We start from the raw sequence: 16,842 nt of genomic DNA on the forward strand, positions 1-16,842 counted from the left end.
GCCCAGTGGTGGCAGTTTGGTGGACCTGGGATTCAACAACCTTCCGAACAGTAGTCCAACACCTTAGCCACTAGACTACCTCCCACACCTACGTAAAAGTAAATCATGATTTATGTATTTTCCTAGGAGAATCCATCATAGGTAGTCTCAAAAGTCTGGCATAATTCAGGTTCACTATTCTTACTGTTTCATATTTTGTCCATTCCCCTTTCCAATTTGATTACCTTCTTCTGTAACAAACAAATCCTAAAAAATTATACTAGCAATACACTAAGCAATAACAGCAAACTATGTGCTATTGTTCACCCAGAATTTAAAATATAATTTATAAGCAAATGCAATCTTAAACAATGTAGACCTGATTTCTTATTAGTTGTCCTAATACACAGACATTACCTCACTTTGCACTGATTACATTTAAAAGCTTACTTTCAAAAGCTAGCTCCACAATTTGTAGTGAGAATGTCCATGCCAAAACCCTCTTGCCCCCACTTCGAATGATCATTTATCTAAACAAAGTGATATTACCATAGATACATGAAATGTAAAATGCTTATAATTTTATTATTACATCATCCCTTTTCTTCTTCCGCATGATATTATATAATACAGACTAATCATTTAAGCTTTTAGCACCATATTTTATTTTTGTAATTTACATTTAAATAAAAAAAGAACTGAGCTCTCTTGTGGCCACATCCATTCTGTAGGTGTTTAACGCAAATTAAGTCGTTGTAAATACAGAGCTGGCAGGCTGTGAGCATGCTTTGTGACTGCCAGGAATAAATTGACTACTGGCTGCCCAAATCATCAGAGAGATTATTAAAATAACAAATCCTTGTGAATGTACCCTAACTGTCAAATGCTGGGTCTGTGGGTTAAGGTACATGTTGCCTGGCAACAGTAAAGCAGGCTCAGAGTAATGGCTACCATCTTTTAAATTTCTCTTCCCCACTCACCAGTAGCCTATACCAAAGATTATAGAGATTCATGAGCTTGAACACTGCTGATAGCTTACTTTCTCATTAAGTATGCTTAGCGTGGTAGTCTGACAAAATATAAAAGCATTTAGGGATTTGACATCTCCACTTTCTCTAGTGCAGTGCAGTGTTTATAAAGATGTATGTCACTATATTCATATGTGAATATGTGATTGAAACATGACTTTTTTTTGTCACGCTCACTTTCCTAAAGGAGCTTAACCCCCTCCCTGTACAATTATAAGTTGGCTTTTCATTCTCTGTTGGAAAGAACTGACCTTCTAATCTTTAAAGTATGAGTAGATTTTACATTGGGGACCATTTAAACAGGCTAACTTAGCCTGTGTTTATATCAGTTCTCTCTCTCTCTCTCTCTCTCTCTCTCTCTCTCTCTCTCTCTCTCTCTCTCTCTCTCTCTCTCTCTCTCTCTCTCTCTCTCACTCACTCTCTATTTGTGTATGTGTCAATGTATTGAGTGCACAAAAACAAGCTGCCCTTTATATCAGGTGCCAGGCCTAGGGTAGGCAATCTCTCTCTCTCTCTCTCTCTCTCTCTCTCTCTCTCTCTCTCTCTCTCTCTCTCTCTCTCTCTCTCTTTGATTGACTCTTTAATGTAATCTTGGATCATTCAGTGACTTGACAGACTGATGGTGTGGTGTGCTTGGAATAGCAGATGGAAGTAGTGAAGTGGATAGTGACTGCCTAGTTACGCACATGGTTCAGGGAACATTTTCGTGGACAGGCCCCCCATCTTACTCCCTTTGTTCGTTTCTTTTTATTTCAGGTTTTGAAAAAAGCAATTTAGCGCAACCCCTGAATTACATCCTGCTACACAACAGTGTAGACATTCAAAGATTATTTTAAAAAGACAAAAAGTAAAAAAAAGAAACTTTTCAGAGCAGTTCATATCAATTCTGTTCTGGTCTGTAAAACTTCTAAAGTACAAGATGTGCCTGTGCCTGTGCTTTTTTCTATTCAAGGACATTAAAACCCAGTCAAACACTGATCATCTTTCATTCTTGACTCTTACTCAAATTTTCTTACTCTAATTTATAGAAGAACAAACAAAGTATTATGTTATGAATATTTTAAGTCTTACTGGATATTTCAAATGAAAATCAATCTTTTCTTAATATGCCATAATTTATATTTGTTCCTGCTGTCTTATCTGTGCCATCTCGCTTTCCTCCCTTTCTTTTAAATTAGATTTGCATATTCTTTTAGCATATTAGATTTGGCACAGGTTTTATGCCGGATGCCCTTCCTGATGCAGCCATCCTATTTTATCTGGGCTTGGGACCGGCACTAAGAGTTAACTCTTAGTGGCTGAGTTTGCTCTCTGCCTGGGCAACGAATCCGATCTGCAACAATGAGAGCATGGGATCCTACCGCTGGACCAATAATAATAATAATAATAATAATAATAATAATAATAATAATAATAATAATAATAATAATAATAATAATAATAAATGTGCCATGGTGGTGTAGTAGGTAGAGCTGTCACCTCACAGCTCAAGGGTTCAATACATAAGATTTTTTTTTTGCTATTCATTGCCATACACATACTGTATCAACTAAGATTTTCATCTTTCATCTGAAGCTTTCCAATTTAGTCTTCAGTCATTTCTTCCAGACATCTGCAGCAGAATTTTGACTGCTATGTAAATGATTGATGTCACTACAAATGTGAATGCTTAGAAAATCGGGAGAGAGATGTGTAATTTCCTGCAGTGAAGTCTTTTATTGTCCTCCAGATTTAGTTCAACCATGTTCTAACTGAGATGTCAGGCAGAGGACAATCTACTGACAGTATCAAGAGGACGTAGTATAAGGAATAAGAGCAGGAGAAAATGGGAAACTGAATGAGCTGGCATGCTACACAAAAAGAGTGAGTCAAAGATGAAGTATTGACTGACAGATGCTGATGTGTAAAAGTTATAATAAAGAACAGAACTGAGAGAGAACCGATACAGGAGGCAATGGATGGCCTCAGATTCACAAAGGTCATAAATAAACACAGGAGAAAGAAGAGCAAGGGAGAGAATAAAAAATTAAACACTAGGAAAAGATGGATTTTAGTTTGCTTTGTTTTTAGGGTACAAACACTATAACTTCAGGTGATGCACAGAAACCCTAGGGCTTTAGTACTAATTTGTTGTATGTCAAGTCTTAGTCAAGCCTTAGTCAAGATTATGTAGATATGCAATGGACCATAGAGCCTAAACTACTTTCAACTAAAAAGCTTATCAGCTGATATCATATATAATTGAATTAACCACAGTGATTACACATAGCACTTCATCAAAAATAATAATGGGTTCACATCATACACAGTCACTTCAAACTGTATGTGGAATCCATTTAAGAATGGGAAAGTTAACGCTCTGCCTTGTTTCAGTTGTAGATAAAACGTGTAAAGCTGCTTATCCTCGTCATACTCTGCCACATGCCTGGCCTGGGCTTATCTGACCTAATGAACACTAGCAGATACCAGTTACAACTACAACTACAAACAGACACATGGAAAATTATTAAATAATAAAAAACAACAAGCAACAAACCAACCAAACAAAGAAACAAGCAGAGAAATAACCACAATGATACAAACCACAAATGGTTGATCAGTTAAGCTGTGGATGAATTTGGTATGGTTTGGACCAACTAATCCCTTCAAAGTCTAAGGGAACTGCATGTATAATGTTATTCAGACTGATCACGTTTATCCTGTGATGAACGTTTCTATCGTGATGGGAGTGGTCTCTTTCACTATGACAATGTCCCCATCCATAAGATATGAGTGATCATATAATTTTTGATGAGAATGAAAATGAGGTAAATGGTATGCTATGGCCTTCACATCTCAAGCCAACATAATGAAAACACCAACAGAGGGAATGTATTTTGGAAGAAAGGAGTTTCATGGTTCAGAGACTTGTAGAATTTGTGTCATTGGAACATTGTTGGCTTTCTTTCTGTCAGCTGTTTTGTCAAATTGTGGCCTAACACCTTACAAAGACACCATGTGGCTTTTCCTTTCATTTCTTCTTATTCAACATTTTCTACTGCATCAATACTGGAATACAAAAACTATTTACTTACATTTTCCCAGATAATTATAGATTATATCATATCTTATTTTATAAAATATGCTGAGTTAGTTATACCACCACAATGCTGACCTGTAGTCGCTTTCCTTGTCACTTTAATACTGTTCTGTGGTGTTTGACACATTATTGAAGTGCATTACAAAACAAAAGTCTCTCTCCAACAGAACATTTTGTTACAAAAAGCAAAAAAGTTTTTTTTTCCCCAAGTAGCCACTCTAAAGGGCCATTCTCTTTCCAGGCTGTTATCTCAGGGCTGTGTCTGCAACATGCCACAACACTCACAGTTTCACAACAGGAGCCTTGAGAAGATAAAGCACTGGATAATTCAGTGTTGTCCAAGCTGACATTCCTGTGAAATGTGCATTCACCAGCATCGACACATAGATAATATGTATGTTTTTCAATTTCTGCTAGAACAACAAGAAAAAAATACACTGAGATACACTTGGGTAAGAGTTTTCATTGTTGAATGAGTACAGAAGAATTGACATTTAATAGCTGCACAAAATAAAGGAAAATAGGAAGAGATTAAAAGCAGAAAAGAAAAATCGAGAAAAAGATTTACATGGTCTACTCGCACAGCTACAGATAATCACACTTTTCATAACCTATGTGTAAACACAACATTTCAGAATTTGTAATCACCGACACTCTAAAAGCAAAACAAAGACAGTAGAAGGAAACCTATATACCTATATACCTATATATATATATATATATATATATATATATATATATATATATATATATATATATATATATATATATATATACACAAATTATAGTTACCTTAGGTTTAATTCCACATTAATTTCATTGGTTTATCAATGCAACGTGATTGTAGCTGATCATTTCAGCTGACCTGGTTATGCTTAAACGTAGTTGAAACTTCATTCATTCATCCACCCGTCCATCCATTCATTTATTTTCAGTAAATGTTTAATCCTGGTCAGGATACCAGTGGAGCTGAATATTATCTTAGGAACACTGGGTATGAAGTAGGCATATATTCTTGATTGGTTGTAATTACAGTCCACAGCAGAATGGCATGTACACACACATTCGCAACTGTACACACACATTCACACCTGTACACACACATTCACACCTGTACACACATTCACACCTAGGAAAATTTTAAAGTAGCCAATCCCTTTTCACCATGTTTTTGGAACAGGAGAAAGCAAAGAAACCACAGGGGACCATGTGAAACTCCACACAGACAGTTCAGGATATAACAGGGAATATGTGAGGCAGCAACACGTTCTCTTCAGTATGGGGATGCAGGCAAATCAAAACATTATATGATAATAGTGTAAAATCCAAACATTTAAAACAGAACGGAACATATTATAATCACTGTTATATTCCTAGAAAATAACGTCGATGAGTCTTTGAGATCATTTAGCTGTAACCCCATTCTCCAAAACAGGGACTGTTCATCACTTGGGATCAAAGTAGCCTCTCGAGTCCTCAAACCACGCCCCTTAATCCCTTTGTTACTATGGCAGCGGCAGCAACGTCACTGGAATAGCAGCTCCAGCTATAAAACTTAAACGAGTTTCTACCACTGCTGTGTCGAGGAGCGAGTTTTTAAGTGTGTCACTTTATTTTAATTGCAATAAGAAGCCCTGGGAGCTCCACTAGACAGCGGAAAACTACGCAAAGACATTTAAAAAAGTTGAAACTTGAAGATGGGACGCGGAGTGAGTAAAACTAAACAAAATACAAACATGTTAAACGCGACTAAATATGTTAGTGCGCAGTTCACCATGCAGTAGTAATGTACTAAAATGTTGTTATAATGAGAAACATATTTATAGTTATAATGGTGTTTTCTATTAAACTATGTTCTATATCTAGCTCATTTGATTTAGTTTGCTTATAAGGATGTAAAAATCCACGCAAAAAAAAAAAAAAAGAGATAGCAATGTTCATCAGTGTTAATTACAAACTAAATCACTTTATAAACTGTCCTATTCCATGCCAGGTTCAATCATTATAGTTTCTTTCTGAAGAATCACTATATATACAATTAGGAAAAGGGAGAAAAATTGTTTTCTTAATTTAAGAGTTACATGCTTCAGCATCTGACTATATACTTTTTTTTTTATCATAATAAAAATGATCTATTACGACAGCCAAACATGTAAACAGAGTGATTTTATAAAATAATATGGATTATTAATATGGGTTAAAGTTTTATTCGGCTGGCGACAGGTGGGGAGAGAGTCGTCAGAGAAATAATCAGAATCAGGCTTTTTGACATGGACTGTAGAGTCCAAATATCTTAGTTGTTGGTGCATAGTAATAATAGGGAGGAAGTATATATAAGAAACAAGGGTTATAAACAAAAATTGCACACTAATGCAGGATCTGCAAAGTGGCCAGTGGAAATATTACATATATTACAACTGATAGAATTAATTAACAGTACAATAGTGAACCAGTTTGAGGAAAAAAGGTGCATTATAACAGTCCGATTTGTGAACGTTGATGTAATGTATTTGAGCAGTGGTGGGGTAGTTTATTAATGTCCAAGGTGGTGAATAACAGCAAATGCTGGGTCCTGGATTTTGTTGTGGATGCAAAGAAACTGCTTTTGAGGTGTGAAGTTTTAGACTTTATAGACCGCAGACTTCTGCCAGAGTGGAGTGCCTCAAAAGAGATTGTGTCCAGGATGAGAGGGGTCAGCCACCATCAGCCATGTTGAACGAATTGTCTACAGACCTGTTGGCAATGTAGGCAAACTGCAGAGGGTCCAGGAAAGGATCTGTGATGTATTTTATGTGGGACAGCATGATGCGCTCAAAGTACTTAATTGTTAAAGACGTCAGAGCAACAAGTCTTGAAGCAGGGTGGCACATGGATTATCTCCATTGATGTGTTGAAGATGTTGGTGAACTGCTGGGGATAACTGATCAGCACAGTGCTTTAAGATGGATGGGGAGACTGAGTCTGGTCCCGCATTACATGTAATATATTAGGAAAGCATAAATGAAAAAATAACCGATTTAAACAAACAGGCCATAAATGTTTTGTTATATAATCTAGTAGTCCATTCAAATGCCTGCCTGAAATGGTCTTATCATCCATGGCAACTGAACAACCCCTCACTGTCAGAGGACTGCTGCTTGAGTGCTCAAATAACTTCCATCCTGTTTTGGAACGCACACTAGGTCCTTTTTTACTCCCCGAGGCAATCTTTTGGCCAATAATGGTGTGTGATCCCTATCACAACACTTACTGCAGTCTTACAATTTCTTTTTGCTGTTGTCCCTCCACTTTGGGACATACTGTGCACAATATGTTAAGGTTGAATGAAATGTTTACCAGAGTACAACAAAGGGTAACATGCTGTGGTGACTGAAATGCTCTAGACCAATTAGAAAATTTGCTTGTTTAAATGATTCCAAGGCACAGTGGACTGAACAGGATAATGATATGCATGGTGTCCAACACAAAACTAGTCATTATTTTCACTTCCTTATGAGGTATCAAATCCTCTGGAAAGTTGTGAGGAATAGATAAAGAAGGTCTGATCTTCTGAATGCTTCTCAGATCCTTTTAGTAAAGCACCGTGGGTGTTTAGGGATTGGTCATGACTTCACTGATAGATGTATCATGGTATGTATGGATAACAGTACATATGTTATCTATTATGTAGCTTATGCTTTTTATATCATCTATGCAATTCATTGCCCCAGATTCTTGATCTAATTGATATCTGTATAAAATTTGAATAAATAAGTCTTTTGAATAAAGCACAAATGATGAAGGCCTTTAGAGTATCTTTATTCACCGTAAAGCTCCCAGATTTCATTATCAGGAGAGCAATTAGCGATGATTAAGTACAGTAGTAACATATGCTGATTCCCTTTTTTTGAAATACGTAACCGTGTGGCTAATAGAAAGGAAGAGATTACTTTTATGTCCAGACATGCCTTCTTTTCAGTGCTGTTCCCAATCATTTGTTCCACTTAGAATGATTCTAATTCAGCATAATAGCTGCATGCAGGCATAGTTGAGATGGTCTTTATAGTGCTTGTACTATGAGCAATTGTTAAAGATTGTACAATGAGCAATTATTAAAGTTAAAACTGAGAAGTTTAATTTCTTAAAAAAGATAAATTCATATTAATAATGTCAGATTATTATTTATTTGAATAATCAAGTGTTTATGTAGTCTTATACTGACAATTGTTGCAAATTGATGCATTATTTATACTGAACCACTGATGTATTGTGAAGTGTACACATGAACACAGGACACAACATGTCACAAAGTATTCACAACTTGGCATCAGAAGCTTGACAAAAGTCTGTCAGTTACTGTGAAGATGGGGTAAAGTGGTACTTGTCTTAACAGTTAATAGGCCTAGGTGTATTGCATACAGCTAATAATATAGAAAATGTTTTCCACTAAGGTTCTTTTTTAATCTATAATCAATTCAGTTTATGATCATTATGCCACTTGCTGCCTTACTCTGTAAATATTTGGGATTATGGACATCTTTCTACAACTTACTTTATTTAATGTCAAGTTATGTTGGTCATAATAAAGTCATTTTAAAAATGATTCTATGTGTGGTCTGCACCATCACAGGAAGGAGGGCGAGATCAATATGATCTGGCAGCAACATCAGAGCAAAGTGGGAAGAAAAAGAACAAGAAAAGAAAAGAAATGGATGAGCTGAAAAAGGAAGTGGATATGGTGAGCATTTAAACTTTTGCAACGTGTTATTACATAACACTGAATCTGGAACATTAGAAACAAAAGTTTGAAAATGTGTTTTATTAATATTTCTATAAAGGATGATCACAAGCTGAGCTTAGATGAGCTTCATCGTAAATATGGTACAGACTTGAGCAAGGTAAGCAAAGTACTGTATTTTCACAACTAATAGAATATGTTTGAGACAGAAATGACTAAAGAGAACAATATACCCCCCAGGGCCTTGCATCCTCACGTGCACAAGAAATTCTTGCCCGAGATGGCCCCAATGCCCTCACTCCTCCACCTACCACACCAGAGTGGGTAAAGTTCTGTAAGCAGATGTTTGGTGGCTTCTCCATGCTGCTGTGGACTGGTGCTGTTCTCTGCTTCCTTGCTTATGGTATTCAAGCGGCAATGGAAGATGAACCAGCCAATGATAATGTAAGCACAGATAGAAATGTCACTTTTAGCTTGTTTTTTTTTTAAAGTGTCATTTGTTCTTATTAGATTCAATACTTTGACCACATTCTGTCGTTTGCTTTGCCACGCAGCTCTATTTGGGAGTTGTGCTTTCAGCTGTTGTCATCATCACTGGTTGCTTCTCGTACTATCAAGAAGCCAAAAGCTCAAAAATTATGGACTCCTTCAAGAACCTAGTGCCCCAGGTAACATAATTATTATTGAATAGCAGATATAAAACTGTTTAAACATTATGTATGGATTTGTAATTCTATATGCAGTATTTGCATATTTGAAATGGTTCAATGATCAGATTTATTCATTAGAAAGTGCTGTTGAAATAAAAAAAAATAATCTGTGCCCATGAATATAAAGAACCAAGTGCACAGAAAAAAAGCTGTACTGGGGCATTTTGTATGTTTCCGAGAAACTGTGTTGAAATTGCTAAGCCTATTATTGATACTCCATTAATGCAACTTGTTGTGACTCAAACACAGACACATGAAACCAAGATCTAGTGAGCAAACAGTGCAGGTTTATTTACAACGTGCAATGAGAAAAGTCATTGAGCACTTGAAAAGGGAGTGAAAACTTTATCTAAAGGGGTGTCAGGCTGCAGCAGTACAGAAGGTGGAAGGTACAGTGATGAGATGAGACCCAGGAGGCTGGTGTGGTGCAGCAGGTTCAGTGTCATCTCTTCTATGTTCACCGGCCCTTCTGTAAATGAAAAGGAAGAACAAAGCACGTAAGTTCGAATGCCGCCCTCAGCCTTACCGCTGTGGAAATGCTGCGTCCCACTCCAATCTCTCCTCCTCACTGAGGGTAAATTGTTTTGTAGCACAGCTCGGATTGGCTGCTGACTTTGGTGCACTTTTGCACTGTTTTTTCAGCTCCTACGTTGTTGTAGGGAGAGGAGCAGAGAAATGGTACAGAAAATTTGCTGTGCAGGCCTTGCTGTCACAAACTGTAAAAAAAAAAAGATGTAATCATCTAAAATAGTTATAGAAATGGATACATAGTAGATTTGGGTTATTCTGTCTTCTTTCTTCTAACTTCTAACTTTTAATCTTAAATAAACTTTCCCAGCAAGCTCTGGTGATCCGTGACGGTGAGAAAATGCACATAAATGCTGAGGATGTGGTGCTGGGTGATCTGGTGGAGGTTAAAGGTGGAGACAGGATCCCGGCAGATGTGCGTATCATTTCTGCAAATGGTTGCAAGGTAGGTAGGCCTTTTCTTTTCATTGTAAAGGACATGTATTGGTTTCAAGACCAAACCACTTGCATGTTGCATCTTGGTGCATAACAGGCTTTTTGGCAATTTTATAGGTGGACAACTCGTCTCTTACCGGAGAGTCAGAACCTCAGACTCGTTCTCCAGATTACTCCAATGATAACCCACTGGAGACCAGGAATATTGCTTTCTTCTCGACCAACTGTGTGGAAGGTACTGTAATCGGAGGGATTGTGCGAATGGTTTTGTTATATTAATAATTAATTGTTGAAAATCAGTATTGACAATCCTGGTAATAGTGATTTACTTGTAGGCACTGCGCGCGGTATCGTCATCAGCACTGGCGATCGTACTGTCATGGGCCGAATAGCCACACTTGCGTCTGGGCTCGAAGTGGGCAGGACGCCCATCTCTATTGAAATTGAGCACTTCATCCAACTCATAACAGGGGTGGCTGTATTTCTTGGACTTTCCTTTTTCATCCTCTCCCTTGTTTTGGGCTACAGTTGGCTTGAAGCAGTCATCTTCCTAATTGGAATCATTGTGGCAAATGTGCCTGAAGGTCTTCTCGCTACTGTTACTGTAAGTCAAAATAAAACTTCGGTGTATTAGAGCTTTACTCCTCCACTATGTTGACCAAGAGAGAACCCTAAGTGAACCTTAATGAAAGTTATTATTTATTATTTATTTTTTTGTGTGTATTTGTATCTTCTTAGGTGTGTCTCACATTGACAGCAAAACGCATGGCTAAGAAGAACTGCCTAGTGAAGAATCTTGAGGCTGTGGAAACCCTGGGCTCCACTTCGACCATCTGCTCAGACAAAACAGGAACCCTGACACAGAACCGCATGACTGTTGCACACATGTGGTTTGACAACCAGATCCATGAAGCTGACACCACAGAAGACCAGAGCGGAACCAGCTTCGATCGGAGCTCACCTAGCTGGACCTCCTTGGCCCGCATTGCTGGTCTTTGCAATAGGGCTGTTTTCTTAGCAGAGCAAACTGATGTTCCTATTTTAAAGGTATTCTTTCCCATATTACAATGCATTAATACTGGATTATTGTTACTGATGTAGATGCATACTGTTTGCACATATAGGAAAACAATAACTACTTAACTAATGACCTGAGATGATGTTCCAAATTTTTTGAATAACAATGAAACATTAAAAAAAAAAGATAAATTATTGCATTTTGTAATGTAATGTGTATCCCTCTGATTTTCGATCTTTCTCAAAGAGAGATGTTGCTGGAGATGCCTCAGAGTCTGCCCTCCTGAAGTGTATTGAACTTTGTTGTGGATCTGTAAAAGAGATGAGGGACAAATATACAAAAGTGGCAGAAATCCCCTTCAATTCAACTAATAAATACCAGGTTGATATTTTAAACATTCTTTTATCTTCTAACAATTCTTAACAGTAGCCTGTTCCCAAGATATCTTCTGACTGCATGCTATATGATGTCATACAAAACTGAGACACAACGTGATGCTTAATTTCATCATGAACCCATATCTACTTTCAATAAAGATAATCACTCAGTTAAATTATGCATGATATAAGTTTCAATATAATACAACTAAGCAGAAAATGATATTTATGAAACTTTAATTCATTTCTTTTTTATTGTTATTTTAAAATGTAGCTCTCAGTGCACAAGAACCCAGATTCTGCATCCGATTCCAAATACTTGCTTGTAATGAAAGGAGCACCAGAGAGAATACTAGACCGCTGTAGCAACATAATGATACAAGGAAAAGTTCAGCCCCTGGACGAGGACTTGAGAGAAGCTTTTCAGAACGCTTACCTGGAGCTCGGAGGGCTTGGAGAGAGAGTATTGGGTAATGAAGTAAAAAAAAAGGAGATGAAAAGCCTAAAACTTAGAGTAAACCATTTAGCAACTAACATCTGATTATTGCTACCAGGATTTTGCCAGTACTTCTTGCCTGAGGAACAGTTTCCAGAGGGCTTCCAGTTTGATACAGAAGAGACAAACTTTCCTACTGAGAATCTATGCTTTGTTGGTCTCATGTCCATGATTGATCCCCCACGTGCAGCAGTGCCAGATGCTGTGGGAAAGTGCAGGAGTGCTGGCATTAAGGTATGGCCTTGATAGTATGTCTGTGTCAATAATTATGTTAGTGTATTAGATTTTTTTTATATTTGAATATTTTCTTTTTCAGGTTATAATGGTCACTGGTGATCATCCAATCACTGCTAAGGCTATTGCCAAAGGTGTTGGAATTATCTCTGAGGGCAATGAGACTGTTGAAGACATTGCTGCACGCTTGAACATTCCTATCAATGAAGTCAATCCAAGGTATGGCTGTTTATTTTAATGCCCAGTCCCAAATTTGTTCATGACTAGCCTAAAAATGCTAGAGCACATAAATTTAATTAGCAACACGTATATAAATTCACATGTAGGGAGGCCAAATAGTAAAATGTCTATGCTTTTTAAAGAAAGCATTCAAGGAAGCAATTTTTTTTGGCCTGGAAAAATTCAGAAGGCTGTTGTGGCTATGAGCTGTGCTGTTTTGTCTTAACATTGCACATAAGAGAGTTGTGCTAGCAGGAGTATATGACAATTTAAGCTTATTCTGAAATGACTTTGCAAGTTAAGTAACAAATTGTAAGAGATAATATATGTAGTTCAGTGGACAAATAAAGATCAAGTATCAAATGCTATAGTTACAGAATCAATGTGCATCCCACCACTATATAGTCGATTGTGCTGAAATATATACATACAAAATTAAAACTTTTGTTTTATAAAAGTCAAGGGATTAGGATTGTCCTTGGTTGATGAATGTGAAAAGAAAAAGCAAAACAAAATAGTTTGAAAAACAAAGTCATTCAGCTGGCCTGCTGTGACCATTAATGGCCCAGCTACATAATCTTTTTTGTCCCAAGGCAGGCCAGGCTACTGATTTGAGCTTGAAACTAGGCAACAGTGGATTTATAAGACTGCTGCTGAGAAATCCTGCTGTAAATTAATTACAATAACTCGGATTATCAATAGCAGAAACCCCAATATGTAGGAGAGTAGCAGAGTACTCGTGTACTGTAAAAGCTGAATCTACAAATGCTTCACTACATCTCATACAATTTATAAATAAAGAATAATTAATATCTGTTTTATGTTTTTTTTTGTTGGTTTTTTTTTATTACAGAGATGCTAAAGCATGTGTGGTCCATGGTGGAGATCTGAAAGACCTTAGTGCGGAACAACTAGATGACATCCTAAAATACCACACAGAGATAGTATTTGCTAGAACCTCACCACAGCAGAAACTGATCATTGTCGAAGGGTGTCAGCGACAGGTAATCATTTTTTCCCCTGTTAATCTGATGCTAGGATCAATTTATGCCTTCATCTCATGTACAATGCTAGAATTCTGGATGTAGCACATCTTGATGAAAAATACAGGAAAATTTAATAGATACATTTCATAAAAACAAGGCATTTGTAGAGATTTTGACTTCTTACTGCTAAATCTCATTAAATCATAATTTACTGTGTGCCACAGGGAGCCATTGTGGCTGTTACAGGTGATGGTGTGAATGATTCTCCAGCTTTGAAGAAAGCTGACATTGGCGTTGCTATGGGAATTGCTGGATCAGATGTATCCAAGCAGGCTGCTGACATGATCCTTCTTGATGACAACTTTGCATCAATTGTGACTGGAGTAGAAGAAGGTATATAAAATGTGTGATTTTGGTATTTGCTGAAATTTACAAGAATACCGTGGAACTTTTAGTATATACATTTCTTCTGTTCAGGCCGGCTGATCTTCGACAACCTGAAGAAGTCCATTGCATACACTCTGACCAGTAACATCCCCGAGATAACACCTTTTCTGTTCTTCATCATTGCTAACATCCCTCTGCCACTGGGAACTGTCACCATTCTATGTATTGACCTTGGAACAGACATGGTCAGTGTAAAGCCTTCTATTAACAGTGTGCTTGTAATCGTAATGCAGGCTAAACTTTGTCCTTTGTGTGGTTTATAAAGGTTCCGGCTATTTCCCTGGCATATGAAGCTGCTGAGAGTGATATCATGAAGAGACAGCCCAGAAACCCCAAAACAGACAAGCTAGTAAATGAAAGACTCATTAGTATTGCGTATGGCCAAATAGGTGAGGATGCTGTAATTGTATGCTTTTTAAATTACAAAAGTGAATGATTCAAAATGGCTTCCATTAAAGCAGACTTTTGTCCTTGTGTAGAAAATGACATAATTTGATACTAGCATTTAAACAATAAAATTCTCAATTCTCACTCTGTGAAAATGCAATTATTACAAAAAAATATTCTTAAACTTTGAGAATTTGTAAAAGATGAATGTGGCCTACAAAATGGTAAAGGACTTTGCTTATTGTTTTATGTAAACCAATTCCACATTTTTTCCAGGTATGATACAGGCTCTAGCTGGCTTCTTCACGTATTTTGTTATCCTGGCTGAAAATGGGTTCCTGCCAGCAAGACTGCTTGGAATCCGTGTGTTTTGGGATGACAAATATGTCAATGATCTTGAGGACAGCTATGGACAGCAGTGGGTGAGTTTAACACAATTTTGACATTATTAACATTATGAATTTTTGTATTGTGCTCACATCTTCCTTCCTGTGTAATTTCAGACATATGAACAGAGAAAGATTGTGGAGTTCACCTGCCACACTGCCTTCTTCACCAGCATTGTGATTGTGCAGTGGGCTGACCTGATCATCTGCAAGACCAGGAGGAACTCTGTCTTCCAGCAAGGAATGAAGTAAGTCATGTAGAACAAATTGGAGAAATCGGATGCTTGAACCAAGGTTATGAAGAAGACATTTTCCATAATGTTACCTGGCTAAAATTGGATATATATATATATATATTTTATTTTTATTTTAAATTAGGAATAAAATCCTTATATTTGGACTGTTTGAGGAAACTGCTCTTGCAGCATTCTTGTCTTACTGCCCAGGGATGGGTGTGGCTCTGAGAATGTATCCGCTCAAGTAAGCTGAATTACCGTTTTAGTTCTGTATTTGGTATTAGATGAGGCAGAACATATTCTTTCAATCATGTGAATATTTTGAAATTTATTTACTGGTTCTTTCTTTAGACCCAACTGGTGGTTCTGTGCTTTCCCATACTCTCTCCTCATCTTTGTCTATGATGAAATCAGAAAGCTCATCCTCAGGCGCTATCCTGGAGGTAAACACAAATCTTGTTTTATTCCATAATATAAAAGCTAGAATCTAAAAGCACTAATTGTAACCGTATTCTTCCCCTTTTACTTTTCAGGCTGGGTCGAGAGAGAGACATACTATTAGAACATCATATCAGCAGAACTTAAGTCTTTTTGTTTAGCATTCTATAGTTTTTCTACTCTGGATTTTAACCTCTTTTCCTCCAAATATGTTTTTTAACCAATGTTTTACATGTTTTAAGTGTAATATCAATAAACAATAATATAGAGTGATTTCATTCTTTTAAAATACTTCTTTTGTCTTTTTATTATATATTTATGTCTTGTGACATTGAATGCCTCTTAGAATCTGATCCACAGTGAAAGATGAGAAAAATGAAGGGAAGTGTTTGCTTGGATACCATCAAGCACCTCTAAAGTATTGCATTTGTAGAGAGGAAGTAATTTGTGGGAACCAGAGTTAGCCTGCACTGGAGGTGTTTCAATTTTCCATGGCAACATGGTCTCTTTTATTGGCTTTGTTCATTCGTCCATTCATTCGTTCAAGCCTCATTTATTTGTAAAGTCTATTTAAATGCAAGACCGCTGTGTTATCTTATTTTTTTTTTTTGAACAGTCAGTTATATACAACCAGACAATCAGTGATGAATTGATATTGTCCAAATACACATAATGATGCATATATTAAATTAGGGAATTTATGGTTTTATACACAAAATCATTATTTGTCATCACTTGAGGCAAAACGAATGACTAAATGTCTTAGAGAGGGTAAGATAATGCATTCAAAGGCTCAGTAGCTCCAACTTACCACCCACCATCAAACTTTCCAGAATTTCCCATGCTTCATTAGAATGAATTAATGGGGAGAAAATGGTGTCATTGAGTAGTCAAGCTCTGGGCTTTGATTAATTGTTTCTTTACTGTGTGATAAAACTAACAAAATATTACATCACCAGGAAAAGATTCTAAATATGTGCTGAATGTAATATAGTTTTAAATATTCATAGACTCATTGACTTTTTCTCACAATGTGTGAGATAAGACATGTTAACTTTTAGTGCAGAGAACTGAGGATCCGGCTCAAATGCTTCTTCTGTTCTGAGATGCTTCAATTGAGCTTTAGTTGAACCAAGAATGTG

General features: G+C 36.9%; 1 protein-coding gene across 1 annotated transcript; it reads left to right on the plus strand.

The window, feature by feature from the left end:
* Positions 1-5,595: 5,595 nt before the first annotated feature.
* atp1a1b (ATPase Na+/K+ transporting subunit alpha 1b) lies at positions 5,596-15,991 on the plus strand. The gene is made up of 22 exons (XM_027164624.2): positions 5,596-5,795; positions 8,696-8,803; positions 8,904-8,963; positions 9,044-9,247; positions 9,358-9,471; positions 10,352-10,486; positions 10,594-10,711; positions 10,812-11,080; positions 11,215-11,523; positions 11,741-11,875; positions 12,146-12,341; positions 12,426-12,601; positions 12,684-12,820; positions 13,674-13,824; positions 14,031-14,199; positions 14,284-14,438; positions 14,519-14,642; positions 14,917-15,062; positions 15,144-15,274; positions 15,405-15,506; positions 15,614-15,705; positions 15,796-15,991. Exons 1-22 carry the CDS (start codon positions 5,784-5,786, stop codon positions 15,822-15,824), a joined length of 3,072 nt encoding a protein of 1,023 aa, XP_027020425.1. The 5' UTR covers positions 5,596-5,783; the 3' UTR covers positions 15,825-15,991.
* Positions 15,992-16,842: the final 851 nt, after the last annotated feature.

Source organism: Tachysurus fulvidraco, chromosome 6, assembly GCF_022655615.1.
Source record: "Tachysurus fulvidraco isolate hzauxx_2018 chromosome 6, HZAU_PFXX_2.0, whole genome shotgun sequence".
NCBI classification, from domain to species: Eukaryota; Metazoa; Chordata; class Actinopteri; order Siluriformes; family Bagridae; genus Tachysurus; species Tachysurus fulvidraco.

What these genes read in the sequence shown, in the direction of transcription:
- atp1a1b (XM_027164624.2), top strand. An exon ending in TGAAAAAGGAAGTGGATATG is followed by an intron (nt 8,804 to 8,903) that starts GTGAGCATTTAA and finishes ATTTCTATAAAG; the next exon opens with GATGATCACAAGCTGAGCTT. An exon ending in GTCTTCCAGCAAGGAATGAA is followed by an intron (nt 15,275 to 15,404) that starts GTAAGTCATGTA and finishes ATTTTAAATTAG; the next exon opens with GAATAAAATCCTTATATTTG.